Consider the following 14,500-nt stretch of genomic DNA (forward strand, 5'->3'; position numbering starts at 1 on the left):
TTGCTAATTCTCCAGTAACAGAGACACAGGAGCCAGACAGCGACATTAAAATTCATTGAACTCTCAGCATGCGAAAGAAACCCCATTGGCTATTTACCCGGCCACTTGGGAAATAATGGTTTACATAAGTTGGAAATGGAAATGTACACCTTCCTGAAATGAAAAACATAAATACACACGTTTAAAAATGAGTTCAGGATCTGTATTCCCAACCTTTGCCTTCATCGTCAGGGGACTTAACTCCCGTCCTCCCAGCCCGCGCTCTTATTTTGTAATGTTTAAAAGTCGCTCAGCATCTCCTCCATCTTGAGACGTGTTCATTTGAACCTTGCTGCTGCCGCTGGAAAGTGTCCAGTCAGTAAACCTGAGGAGTCCCACGAGCACGGGAACCAGACGTCTCATAGTTCGGAGTCACTTTGTGCAGAGAGCAGCTTTAGCTAATCTCATAAACGAGACATCATCATGCAGCAGGGTCGTCCCTGTGCTGATGCTTTCACTTGTTTGCTACATACATCCGTGGGGACCCGTGTTCAGTGTCGGCTTCCCCTTCCACCTTGGCTGAAGCTGCGTCAAAACAAAAAGTAAAGTCGGTCCGTAAACCCCCCCCCCCCCCCCCCCCTGCTGACCTCTGTGTGTCCTCCCCTCTGCGGCAGAGCAGCCGGCAGAGCAGACAGCGATCACCACACCATGAGAGCCTGGCAGCCAGATCCTGTTACCCACACTTGCAGACATCACTTGGGGCATTTGGGTTGTTTTCAACAGGCCCGGACACAACGGATACTACCACCTCACTATCTGTTCATTAATCTACAGCTGATGCTCTCTGTGTAAACCTGAACACACATCTTTAGACAGGAGGGAATACATCCGATTTTGGGAGGTGGAATGTTCCCTGAGTTAATACGTTGAAGAAATATTGTTTTCCATTGAAGAAGAGAGACGCATCTGATCGATCCTTCACTGCTGCTGCACCCTGAGTCATGGCTGGAGTTTGTAAGAACACTGATTCCTCCGTGACATATTTCATTGTTTTTTAAACCCAACTTCAATTCAGTCAGTATGCACACTGGCCTTAATCTCTTCAAACCACACTATGTGACACCATGACAGAGAGTCACACTCACATGCAATCGTCCATTATACATTTCGTCATTCCTCACGACTGTTGCTCGTGTGTTTCCAAGCTACTGGGCAGAGCATCAGGATCTGATGGATCTGATCCAGAAGTGATGGGACCCAGAGGGGACTGGGACCAGGGCTGTGGCTCGTGTTGGGAGCGCTGCAGAGTGAAAGATATGGGCTGACCACACTCTGCTGTCTGGTCGGCTCTACACTGCCTAATGGAAGGTCTTATCACAGGCTGGGGCCCACAGCCCTTATCATACCTGCCCCCTATCAGCCCCACACTGGATTATCCCTGAAGGGCGAATCTGCACGCCTTCAATCATTAACTCTATCACAAGGACCCATCTCGGCTGTAGCCTCTCTGTCAGCCATGAAAAGCCGAGAGAAAGAGAGAGGGCGAGATGGAGGGAGGTGTAAAAAGGGAAGGGCGGCAGAGAGGCTATTTCATGCTCTCCAGGGAAAACGTATCACAGAAACTTCACGGAAGTCCTCATCGGTGGTGTGTTAGAGTCGGTCTGAGGCAGCTATAGGACAGAGAGGCTGGAGAAATTAGGTGCAGGAAAGCAGAGAAAATTGGAAAGGAGAGCGAATGGGTTGGAGACCTTTAGTCGAGGGGGGGGGGGGGGGGGGTATGGCGACCAGTTTCATTTCTCTTCAAGAGGTCTGAGAGCCAGAGCCGCATCAGTAAGAGGATTCGTCCAGATTTCATCCTCAGCTTCATTCGTCGCTCCAGCGTGGCCAGTAGAAGCCAGATGGCGAATCCAACCAATAACACAGCAGAGATTAGTTTGGGAAGAGTGGGACAACGGGGTGAGGATGACACTGGGGGGGGGGGGGGGGGGGGGGGGGGGATTCAGTAATTGTCCTTTCCACATCCGGCGGCTTATTTCCCCACAAAGGATTGTTGACGGAAAAAAAACAATTGCTGCTAAAACATATGAAAAGAAGAAATGTCTCCCGCTTCTCTATCGACTCTTTGAGGTATTCCTTTTGGAGGCTGGCATTTTACTTTTGTTTACGTCTCCACCGCAGGCTCGTCAGTTTTTCTTCTGTGCCGGGTCTGAAGCAGAAATCCCTCCTCGGGGTTGGACTGTAAATGCCAGCCAGCAAGTCTGTTTGTTGTTTTAGCTCCCGAACAAAAGAACGGCAAGTTTTGTTTGCTGCGTTAGTTGCTCGCGTGTTAAAAAAGATTGATTCGGGTGAAATTGGCATTTCATGCACGGTTAGGTTTCAGTGAGGAAGCCTCTTACAGCCTCTTGGAGATGATCCGAGGTGACTGGAGGACGTCATGTAAGGCCAAGGCTCCTTTGTAAATACGAAACCCACCTGGGGAGAAGGATGAACCTCGGGATCTGACTCTTTTTGATGACACACCGTCTCTTTCACAGCCTCCTCTCTTCATCTTTCTCTTTTGAGTCTGATTCACTTCATCTCTAATGCAGTCGTTATACCTATGTACTCGCTCTGAGACATGCAGCCTTCCAGTCCCTCTCCTCCCTCGTCTCTTCCCTCTGAGCATCTCGTTTCAAACCTCACACCGTGTCTCTAATGTTTGTAGGGCGATGACAGTGACAGGCGTGTGGAGTGCAGCCATCAGGAAGCCACTGCACTCCGCCGAGCCGATGGGGCTGTGCTGGCGACCAGCAGGGAGGACAGATATGACAGGGAGGGACGGGTAGCCGAGGGAGTTGGGATACATTTTGTTTTCGTAAAAGATGATTTACTTGGAACCTGACATTCCCTCTTGTAATGTGTATCATTACTCTGATTCAATGTGTTTTGGTCTTGTGTGGTCTTTTAGTTTGAAAGAGAAACACATTCGTCTTTCACTCAAAACCTTGCACTCACTCACACTGGTGGATTTCCTGCACTCCAGCTCTTATCGTGCACAAACACTGCTTCTGAATATGCGTGAAGGAAATCTGTCCAATCAAAAATACCCGAGTGCAAACGCAGAGCTCGAGCACAAGCAGAGCAAAATGAAAAGGCTGCAAAAAAATCTAAATGTGAGATTAAAAGAAAGGAAAAATTAACTTTATTCGAATTATAGCATGTAATTTATACAAACACAATCTGATGCTAACATGTTGCATGTGTGTCTTCTCAGGTGTCGGACCGCTGCGTTGTGGCTCTGGTGCCCAAACAGACCTCGTCATACAACATCCCCACCTCAGCCAGCATATCACGCAGCTCCATCAGCAGATACGGTGAGCTTGTGGCCCAGATTGCTCTTTTCAGACTCTTGTTGTTGTGGCTGGGAAATGATTCCATTGATTGAGAGGTGCCACTTGGCATAAGCTGTTATTATACGAGGCAGTTACTGATGGATTTTCAAGCCTAATCAACAGGTAATCAACAGTTATTTCCACGCAAATGTTGCTATTATTGCTGCACAAACACACAATGATGCTTTTGTTCCAGTTATGAATAAAAGCCAGATTCTCTCTCCTTGAGGGTTCAGCTCTGGTTGGGTTGCCGAGTGTGTGTGTGTGTGTGGGGGGGGGGGGGGAAGAAATGAGGACGAGGTGCGATTGAGAGAAAGTCATGATGATGATGCAATATAGAGCAGCCTGCAATAACTATACACACATGTGAAAATACACCAATCACTCTAAAGATAATTTACATGACAGCTAAAGTTAGCCAAAATATCTTGATCGCCCCCGGTGGCTTGCTGCAGTATAGCTTATAAATCCTGCCTCCCCCATGTTGGTAAATGGGCAAAAAGATGTCACAGCAAACTTTAAATGAATTCGTTCCAAAGAGTTTTTTTTGTCCTTATAGGTAGTTTTTAAATCACATGATTTATGTTAATGTGTTACAAGTTTGGTTTAAGTCTTTTACATTATCATATAATTATAGGGAGATATGAGAGGTCACGTCGTCCATCTTTTTTACACAGTCACTGAAATTCACCCAAACCTCAGATGTGCTTGTTGGTTATCAACTGTGGTCCTGAGACAGACACACACTGCAGCACCAGGCAACTTGTGCCTGCTAATTATTCTCCCTGTGAATGGTGCTTCACACAAACAGAAGGAGATAAGTGAGCAAGGCCAATTATCAGATCGGGGATGGAGAGTGAACACTGCTTTTAAACTGCCGACCCACAGAAAAAGAACTGAGTTCCTTTTTTCTCTCTGAGCAATTACAAGTGTCTGAAGCTGGAGGTGCTCAGTGGAAGCGTCTCCTCTCCAGGGACGGTTCTGTGAAATAATACGGAGTGATATTTGAAACGGAGCTGATGAGGAGTATCCGGGATGACCTTTAAAAGACTGCAGAACTCTTTATTCCTCTCTTAAACAAAGCATCTTACTGTTGTGAGGAAAGACAGGAAGACGGTATCAAACCAAAGCTTTGTAAACAGATGAGGGACAAACCTTCAGGTGATGTTGAGATGTTATTTCTGCTTAATCTGGACACTTGAAGCATATCAGTCATTTGAATCTGACGTGGAATAGAGCTCCAGTTTGGTTTCAGTCTGTTTTTGTTGTGTTTTATTTTTGTGTGTTACTTGTTGCGGCTGCTCAGACGCTGGATTTGCGTTTGCACGGCAGAGGAAGCAGAAGCTCTGCTGGCACGAGCCCGTCCCTCATCAATCACTGTTTGACGCCGCAGGCACAGCTGCACCGCGACACTTCCTGATGGATTCCTACCAATTTAACATTCAACACTTAGCAGCTTGACTCAATTTACACCACCGGCACACACCCGCTCCTCCCTGCAGCCCGAACACAGCCCCCCCCCTGCAGCCCGAGCTGGGGACGGCAGCGAGAGAGGGAAGGGGCTGCGGGTCATATAGAGGGAGGGGAGTTGGGAAAAGGCTTAGGGTGCAGGGGGGGGACGGAGGGGATGACGAAATATCAAGGCACTAAAATCCAGTGACTGGATTAAGATTGGATTTGGGACCTCAATCCACCCTGCATGCAGCCACGTACCTCCAAAGCCCCTCACTCAGGCCCTGGTCCCTCGGGGGCCCCTCCAGAGGTGCAAGCCGCTCTTACTCGGAACGGGTAAGTGGCTGTAACGGAGGTGAAAAGCTTTGTTGTTGCCCCGCTCAGCTTCTGAAGGCAGGTGGGAAAGCTCCTCGTGGAGATCCTGAATCTCTGGAGAGCGCGCTGCCAGCAGTCGATGTCTGCTAATTAGAGAAACTGAAAAACCAGCATCATTCAGACTGAGTGAGGAAGAGCAAGGAGACCGGAGCACGAGAGCCGAGGAGTGTGTTCGTATGGATGGATGAAGGAGGGTGGCTTCAGTGCGTTACATATTAAGGATCTCTTGATGCATTGATTAGAGTGGGACATTTTCAACATGGCGTTGGCACGACGTGGCAGGAAAGAGCCAATTATGACGGCTTTTAAGAGCAGCCAGGGACAGAGGCAGGGAAACGGAACAAAAATACAATTCAGGATGGACGTGGGAACCAGAGAATAAATATGTTGTTTTCTCTAAATGCCGCTGTCCTGCACATTGTGACTAATGAAGGGAAACGGGTTTTACTTTTACCTTGTGTAACCACAGATACTGATATCGAGAGGGATGGCACGAATCAATGCAAAGCCAGGCACCAGCAACTTCCCCTCCCGCTCAGCACTTTGCTGTTCTATGAAATTATGCACCACTGCAATCCCCCCCCCCCCCCCCCCAGCCTGACTTAGAGCAGGATTCATGGGTGTGCTATTTTAGTTGTGTGCTTAAATAACACAAAGGGAAGCTTTTGTAATCACAGTCATTTAGTCTTACCCATAATTCTCTTTGTCTTTTCCCGGACAGACTCGTCGTTCCGCTACACGGGAAGTCCCGACAGCCTGCGGTCACGTGCCCCCATGATCACCCCCGACCTGGAGAGCGGTGTGAAGGTGTGGCATCTGGTGAAGAACCACGAACATGGGGACCAGAAGGAAGGAGACCGCGGCAGCAAGATGGTGTCTGAGATTTATCTGACCAGGCTGCTGGCGACCAAGGTACATCAATATTCCCCTAAAACTCCTCAGTTTTCTTTAAGCTTCTATTTGTAGAATCTAGTGACATCTAGTGTTGAAGTTGCATGTTGCAGCCAGATACCCCTCACCCCTTCAGTTGTCATAAAAACTCAAAAGATGTTTAGTTTGGGCTCCTGTTAAAAACATGGTGGCCTCCATAGAGAGGACCCGCTCCTGATGTAAATCTAAAGTATTTAAATATAAAAGTGAAGAAAACAACAATTTGTACAATTTAGAAGATTATACACAAGAAAAAACACCACTAGGGTTGTTTTATATTCAATTTCTGTCAATAGATCTCTTTCAACTAAATGTTACACTCTGAACTTTTAACATTTATCACAACATTAATGAATTCAGCTTGTGTTTCTAAACGCAGTTCTATTTTTCTCCCAGGGTACACTACAGAAATTTGTGGACGACCTGTTCGAGACGTTGTTCAGCACGGTCCACAGGGGGAGCTCTCTTCCCCTGGCCATCAAATACATGTTTGACTTCCTGGACGAGCAGGCGGACAAACATGCCATTCACGACACAGACGTCCGTCACACGTGGAAAAGCAACTGGTAAGGCGACGGGACACCCGTGATGTAACTTCTTCTTTCATCACACGATGGCTTTAACCCCGACCTTCTCAGATCACTCCTGTCCGTCTCTCACCGATTCTCTTTGTCTCCCTCCCGCAGCCTCCCGTTGCGTTTCTGGGTGAACGTGATCAAGAACCCGCAGTTTGTGTTTGACATCCACAAGAGCAGCATCACGGACGCCTGTCTGTCCGTGGTGGCTCAGACCTTCATGGACTCCTGCTCCACGTCAGAGCACCGCCTCGGCAAAGACTCTCCATCCAATAAGCTGCTCTACGCTAAGGACATCCCCAATTACAAGAGCTGGGTAGAGAGGTAGGAGCCGGAGCAGCCTCAGTCTAATCCCCCCCCCGTGTCTCATCTTTTTTGCATTCTCTTGAAATAAAGGCTATGATACTTGGGATAGATTCACGATTCTCTCTCGTCTCTGCTTCACTACTCAGCCAGATTCTGTTAAAGTCTTTTGTGTCAGCAGGCACGCGTTGTTCGTGGAAGTGATGTTATGACTTAACCATGTGACTTTAGAGACTTCAGGGTCTCAACTGAGCTTTGACATGAGACTCAGCGTGTCTCTAAAGTCTCTGCTGTGTCTTCAGGTACTACGCCGACATCAACCGACTGCCGTCCATCAGCGACCAGGACATGAATGCGTATTTGGCCGAGCAGGCAAGACTCCACTCGACAGAGTTCAACATGATCAGCGCGCTCAACGAGATCTACTCCTACATCAGCAAGTACAGCGAGGAGGTCGGTGATAACTGCATACACTCATCTAATAATTCCAGAAATCTCTGTGTCTTGCACATCTCAAGAACCATCTATCTTATTGGCTTCACAGTTGTCGTGTGTGTTGTTAAGGGCTCGAGGAACTGCAAGTGTTTCAAATTTCGATGCGATTGGAACAAGTGATATGTTCAATAATAGTTAACTTTGAATAAACAAGCAACCAAGGTCACAACAACAGGCGATATACCAGACCAGGGTTTTCTACAGCTCTTTGTGCAGCAGGGGGGGGGGGGGGGGGTGAAGCAGCCTCAAGGTTCTGCAGACCTGCACCAGGTTCTTATATCTGCTGAGGCTCAATTACTTCAGGTCCCTCTTACACCTCCATAAAGAAAAGCTGCAATCAACATCACCACGGCCCAAACAAACAACGAGCAGTTAACCAGTGTAGGAAACACAGAACAAAGAGGAGATGCTGTAATTGTTAATTAAATGTTATAAGACATTCACTTTTATATTCTATTAAAAACATCCTCCATCCATTATCTCTCTTTCTCTATTTTCCCTCTCTCGCTTCTTGCCTTTTCCATGTAATGACTCCTGATGCGTTAACAATCCAAAGTCCAACAGAGAGGTTACAGTATGGTTTCTTTTTCTTTCTCAGCTGCTGTTGAACCAGTGCCTCTTATTAAATGTTTTGTGATATCGTTAAGTATTCCTTTGCAGTAGAGTTTCTTCCCTGAGCTCGCTGCTCTCCTCCGGTGAACTCCACACCGAGCTGCACTCATTTTACCTGGAGGGCAGTCCCAGGCACTGATTGCATAATGAGCTCCTGCCTTCGTGAATCAGCCGCTAATGACGGGCAGATTGTGAGCACAAATTGAACGAGAGGCACGCAGCAGATTTAACCCACACTTTAACGTATGTATAACTCGCCCTTGGTGTTCGCAGACTATTCATATCTGGAGAAGGTTAGTGAGGTCAGCTCCGAGTCCTCAGTAGACTTCCCCAGAGCCCAGAGGTGTGGTGAGACCTGAGCGTAACAAGGCAGGGTGTCTGATCTGCAAAGGAGAAAGTGGATGTGGACACACTCAGCGTGCCTGTGCTGAGAGAGAATGAGCTACTTGTAATCATAGGCCACGCACAAACACACACAGGCTGTTAGATCACACAGAAGTGGAGGGAGGAAGATAGGGAAGGAAGAGCATTCATGGAGACATTCTGCTTCGAATGTCAGGTCCTCCTCTGGGAAGCATTAGCCTGACCTTTCTGTTGGACCACAGCATCTCTCTCTCTCTCTCTGCCTCCTCCTTCCTTTGCAATTCTACTCTTTTTACCCGTTACCCCTTTGCTCTCCGTGCATTTAACACACGCGCTTTTGCAACATGTGCAGTTGCTGCTGTCGGGTGCACACATACACCTCTTCACTCCCATCCAGTGTCTCCTATCTCTTCAGATCGCAGTGCGTAGAAAAACCTCATCTAGGCCCTGTAAGCACCCGTTCATTCTCACTCCACCCTTCACAAAGAGGCCGTGTGCCGGGTGAAACCAGGCCAGAGCGGCTGCCTGCTTAAATGAATTTGGGAGATGGTGGTGGGAGCTGCACCTGCATACAGTGCTGCAGATTAATAATAGATTGCTATCTGGCCCGATGAGGAGGAGGAAGCGCTGTGCTCGTAGCTGCCAGACTTTAAGAGCACTTAAGCAGATGAGTGGAAGATGGTAGGTGGGCAGGCGGAGGCTGTGTTCAGCAGGAGGACCGGCAGCAAACAAAGGTTTGCCGTGCGGAGTAAAAAGAGAGCAAGAGTGCTGCCAGGACAAAAAGCAGACAGTTCATTTGAATCCATAGACGGTGGACGCTCGCACAGCCTGCCAACGCCAAACTCCTGAAAATGAATATTGTGATCGTGACTGGCTGAAGGACGGAAAGACTTAAATGAGTTTCCCATCAATGGAGACATGATACACCTCATGAAATGTCCCAAAGCACCAGAATAACCACCGCACTGTGTGTTGTTTCACAGCAGTGGATATCACGAGAGGGGCCCGACACAAACCAGATATTTTATTAATATTCATTACTGATTTATTTTCCTACCTCTGAATAAATAGGTGACAAAAAAAACTGAATAAGTAAAGGAAAAAATAATATTTGTAATCAAAAACGTGACCCAACATGGAAAATGCCCCCCCCCCCCTCATATTAATCCATTATTCATCTCTTACTTCGGAATAATTTAAATTACATTTTGCAAAAGCAGTACCGATGAATTATTTTGTTTTAATTATAAATTATAGAATCAAACACTGCTTGTATAGACCGATGTGAAATTGATCTAATGTAATAAACATACACAGCAGTAAAACCATTGTTCAAATAACGGCTGCAGCATTTGGATGCCACCATTTGAAAGGTGTGGAAGACACATTGTAACACGTGTATTTCTTTTTCACACTTTTACATTCATATTAAAGACCTTTTCCGTGTATGTTGGTGTCACCCTGACACAGATGGGTCCTGACAGGGCAGACGCCAGATGAGAGAGATGAGAGCAGAGCCTGTCTCAATCCCTTTTGAACCCTGCTTGACAAATGCCACAATTTACGAGATGGGGCTGAGAAGATAAAACGGGAAAAGCTAATACACAAATGTGTCTCGATGTTGTCAGAGACAAAAGGTGCTGATGTAATTCTTTTGTTTGATGTCTGTAGCAGAAACCTGAAAATCCACGCCGCTCTGTAAAAAAATGTAATTCTAGGTTTTGAAACACCAAAGCAGCAGACGCCCATTACTCTCTATTAAAGGTCATCACATCTAATTCTGTGAATGTATCACAACAAGGATGGATCACACACACACACACACACACACACACACACACACACACACACACACACACGTCTTGTATGGCTGGTGTCTGACCAGTTCCTTTGCGTCTGTACAGATCATGGCCGCTCTGGAGCAGGACGAGCAGGCGAGGAAACAGCGGCTGGGCTACAAGGTAGAGCAGCTCATCTCTGCGATGTCCCTCGAGAGCTGAGAGCGACCCCTGCTGACGAGCAGAGGGAACGAGGAAGAGCGGACCACAGCCTCCACTGGACCTTTCAAAATGGTCCCACATTACTTACCTCTCGTCGTGGGGGGGCCTCAACCACGAGCTGGACCTGGGACCTCTTGTATTCACGGCCCCGACAGACACACAACTGCGTTCATTTGTTACACTCCCTCTTTGACCTTCATGAGCTAAGGGCCCACAGACTGAGACAGAGGCCCCTGCAGCTGGGGCCCAAAGTGGCACAAGGGAAGACAACAACATGGCTTGTGTTTATTTTGTTTTGTTTGCTTTAAGTTTTCGCAAAGAACATTTTCTCTCAGTTTAACAGGAAAGTGGGTGCATGTGTGTGTGTGTGTGTGTGTGTGTGTGCGCACTGAGGAGGACTCCTGTAGAGACTGTGAGAGCAAACGGACAAACAGATTTATTCTCTACTGAGACAGAAACTCTCATCCGAGTGTGAAATGGAGAAACAAAAAAAGAGGAACCGAGAAGCACAGGAGCAAACCTCACGTTGGACAGCGCAGCTCAGATTTCTCAGATTTTTATTTTTGTACTTGTACATGTGAATATTATCAGTTGCAGTTGAACCCCCCCCCCCCCCCCCCCCCGGATGCTGTTGTACAGAGACATGGACAGAGTGATGCTGCATCGGGGGGGGGGCGTGGTCGTTATACAGGCCATGAGCCATGTCTTCTCTCCCTCCCTGCCTCCTCGGACTCCAAGGCTTCCTCCAGCGGTTAGCTCCTCTGTGTGTGTACCGGTCGATAACTTGCCAATCAGTGTCTGTGAATGTACAAAATGTTTTTATTTGTTTTGTTTGAGTGTACGTCTATTTTGAGTTTTATCAAAAACACGAAGGGACTCAGTTGAACTGAGCTCCGGAGATATTTACAGCATCAAGTGTCGACCGTCCTGACCCCAAACCGTCCGGCTCGGTCATCATCCTCTGTTCTGCCAGAGGAGAGTGGTTACTACAAACCAGTGTCTGTGAGTGAAGATGGACGACAGGTCTTCACCTTCTGGATGAAACCCTGGATGAACACCCAAACTTAAAAGAAACATTTATCTAATGTGTTCTTTGACTTTTTAGTTTGGTCCGTGTCCCATCTGCTAACATGGAGGAGGTGGGATTTAAGACCTGTACTTCAGCCAGCCACCAGGGGGTGACCATGTTTCGTGTCGTCCATCTTCACAGCATCTAGAGTCTATTAGACACCAGACCAGACCCTTTGGTAAAACTCTGTTTGTATCTGTGGGAACTTTCTGTTTCCTCTGCATGCGATCGCACATCACAAAGTCTTTAAGGGTCCATCTTGGATTTGATCAAGTGCTAACGAGTCCGGCCAGTTCTTGTTGGCCAGTTGAGACGGCAGCTGATGGGAGATCTTACCCGACCACCGTCCACGTCTTCGCACGGACACAATAAAAAGCCTAAAGCCGTGAGTGGGTCGACTTTGACCGAGTGCCAAAAGATCCTGTCCTTTCCGATTCTTCGCTAATGTGTCAAAAATCGGTGTATGCTTTACAGAGGGAGCCAAGCTCTCGTAATTTGAAGTGTGGAGCCGGTTGAGGTTGAATCTGGAGTTTTTAAATAGTCAAGAAAGGTACGAAACCTAAGCAGGAGAAACAAGAGGAGCGACACAAGACGGAGTGTGTTTCATATTTTGTGGAATTTGTCTTCAGACTTAAACCAAACAGTCACCAGCTGAAAGGCCGATGTAACCTTCCAACCTTCCAGCTGGACGACGACAAACTGTAGATTCCGTCCTCTGGGTTTAATTGTCCTCTCAGATATATATATATATTTGCTTGTTGTTTACATCAAGTACTTGGTAGTACTAACGGTTTGTACAGTGCAGTACTGCAAGTGTGTGTGTGTGTGTGTGTGTGTGTGTGCTGAGAGTGTGAAAAAAAACACCATGGGCGGGTGAAAGGTGCTTCTTTTTCTCTGTGGCCTTAGATTCCCACCTGCATGCTCACGATCTTATTAGTCCTCGACTGCAGCACATGCTCCTCGGAGCCCAGCGTGTTTTTTGTTGAGGAGGGGGGGGGCGGGGGGGGGGTTGATACCTGGCCCGGGCGCTCGGCTGCCAGATAAAGTCAGAGGAAAGGTGAAGAGGGTACGGGCCCGGCTCGGCGCTCAGTTTGCCTTCGCTGTTTGAAGAGAAGTGTCGAGAAGCGAGGGAGAGAGGGTCAGGTAGAGAGAGAGAGAGAGAACCCCTTTAGCTCCAGCTTCCTGCTCCGGCTTTGAAGCTGCTCTTTGATGTGAGTCAGTTGTGAGCACAGTGTGATCAGGAGATGGGGGGGGGGGGGGAAGAGAAGAAACATCAAACTCGCAGCCAAGGAGAAATGTAAGATGTGGTGATGATTGACGCGCTGCTACTGAGTCTGGCCAGTGGGGGGCAGAAGTGGGTAAGAGTAGCTGTGTTTTGGTCCTTCGCTCCCTGACCCCCAACATGTAGGTACACAACGGATTCCGAGTGCAAACACACAAAGCTTCTTCCTTTTGATTGAGGTGTCTTCCCAATTTCAGCGAATAGAATTGTATCCTCCTCATACCTCACATTGCTTGTATGGAGTAATGCTTTTTTCTGTTTTTATCATTTTAACAGGACGTAAATGCCTTTTCCTTTTTCCCAGGGGATGAACTGTAGGTGTGTTAAAGCCCCTCCGGAGTTCCCCCCTGTCGTCAGATCAGTGTGTTTCTCCCTCAAAGATCATTTATATATCATCGCCTCCTCTTGTCTCGTGTGAGATGTTTTTGCACGTGTTATATTTCATGCTTCAGTTCTGTGTGGTTTATTCCACGTCGAGCCGCCATCGCCGCCAACAGCCGAACTGCAATTCTTCCCCGAAAGCCCATTTGTACGAGTCTTACATCACACCTGAATGCACCTTTTCTTTTGTGAAAGAGATTTCTTTTTGTTGCTCCTAATGCTTGTTTCCATGCTTGATTCTGGGAACCTTTTCAATTCAGTTTGAAGTGAGAAGAAGGAAGCATGTTTACTCTTTCTGCAGCGCAGGAGGAAGTGTGACCTCACCAGTAGTGACACGGAGAGACGCTCGTGAACACGACCTCATTCCAGCTCCAGCTGATCGCAAACTGAAGATGCTACGTGCACTTTTTATTTGTGCTGCTCTCGGTGTAATGTGTCATCATCCCTATAGAAGACAAAGCATTTTTTTTAATTGTTTGTTTCATGGCATCAGACTGAGGAACTGAAATCCAGATCAATGTAATAATCTCAATTATCACCAAGTATAAAATGAGTATCCTTCCATTTTAAACACGTTGTAAACAAACCCTTTTTAGACACTGGAGTTCTGTAAAATAGTTATTACTGGCAATGATGATGACGATGATGATAATAATAATGGCTGTCTGTTCTTCTTGTTTTATAAAAAGTGTTGTGAAAAATTGTAAGAAACTTAAAGTATTTAAAAAAGTTTGTTCTCTTGTTTTTTATTTGCTTTGGTTTTGTTATGATAATATATTATTGTGTACCTATTGTAAATATGAAGCACACCTATTTTGCAAGCCAAGGATTCACTTTGTACTGTTGTTATATATAAATAAACTTTGCTGGTTAAAAATTGCATAGAGCTTAAATCTGTATCCACGTCTTTTTGTTTTAGACACAATTAACAGTCACTCAGACAAAATATCGAATGTAGAACATAAAAATAATACAAACATGGTTTAAATGTTGAAATAATATTAATAATGAAAGGAAAACACAAGAAAAGAAGGTTAAGCAAATAAATTGAGGATTAACAAGGTGCCAGATTTAATTATAATTTAATTTATTTGTCTTTGTATTATTTACTCGTTAGAAAATCTATTCGCTTGTTCCTTTTTATTTAAAATAGAATAAATCTATGGAGACATGATATTCAAGAGGCCAGAAACATGATTTCTGAAGACACCTTGACCCTTGACCTTAAAAATTTGAGAGTCTGAACATTTCGGCCAAATTTGAGGGATCTCTTGAGGCATTGTGGGACTTGGAGTTCGGATAAATAAACATCA

At 46.4% G+C, this 14,500-nt stretch overlaps 1 protein-coding gene across 1 annotated transcript in view; it reads left to right on the plus strand.

The window, feature by feature from the left end:
* Window positions 1-14,080, plus strand: part of plxna2 (plexin A2) — a 159,298-nt gene extending 145,218 nt beyond the window's left edge. The window contains exons 27-32 of the mRNA XM_062391613.1: window positions 3,233-3,332; window positions 5,899-6,089; window positions 6,504-6,673; window positions 6,794-7,006; window positions 7,288-7,438; window positions 10,360-14,080. Of these exons, the coding sequence (XP_062247597.1) occupies window positions 3,233-3,332; window positions 5,899-6,089; window positions 6,504-6,673; window positions 6,794-7,006; window positions 7,288-7,438; window positions 10,360-10,455 (921 nt within the window). The 3' untranslated portion in view covers window positions 10,456-14,080. The remainder of the gene's footprint in view (window positions 1-3,232; window positions 3,333-5,898; window positions 6,090-6,503; window positions 6,674-6,793; window positions 7,007-7,287; window positions 7,439-10,359) is intronic.
* The last annotated feature ends 420 nt before the right edge of the window (window positions 14,081-14,500 follow it).

The sequence above is a fragment of the Platichthys flesus genome, chromosome 7, assembly GCF_949316205.1.
Source record: "Platichthys flesus chromosome 7, fPlaFle2.1, whole genome shotgun sequence".
NCBI classification, from domain to species: Eukaryota; Metazoa; Chordata; class Actinopteri; order Pleuronectiformes; family Pleuronectidae; genus Platichthys; species Platichthys flesus.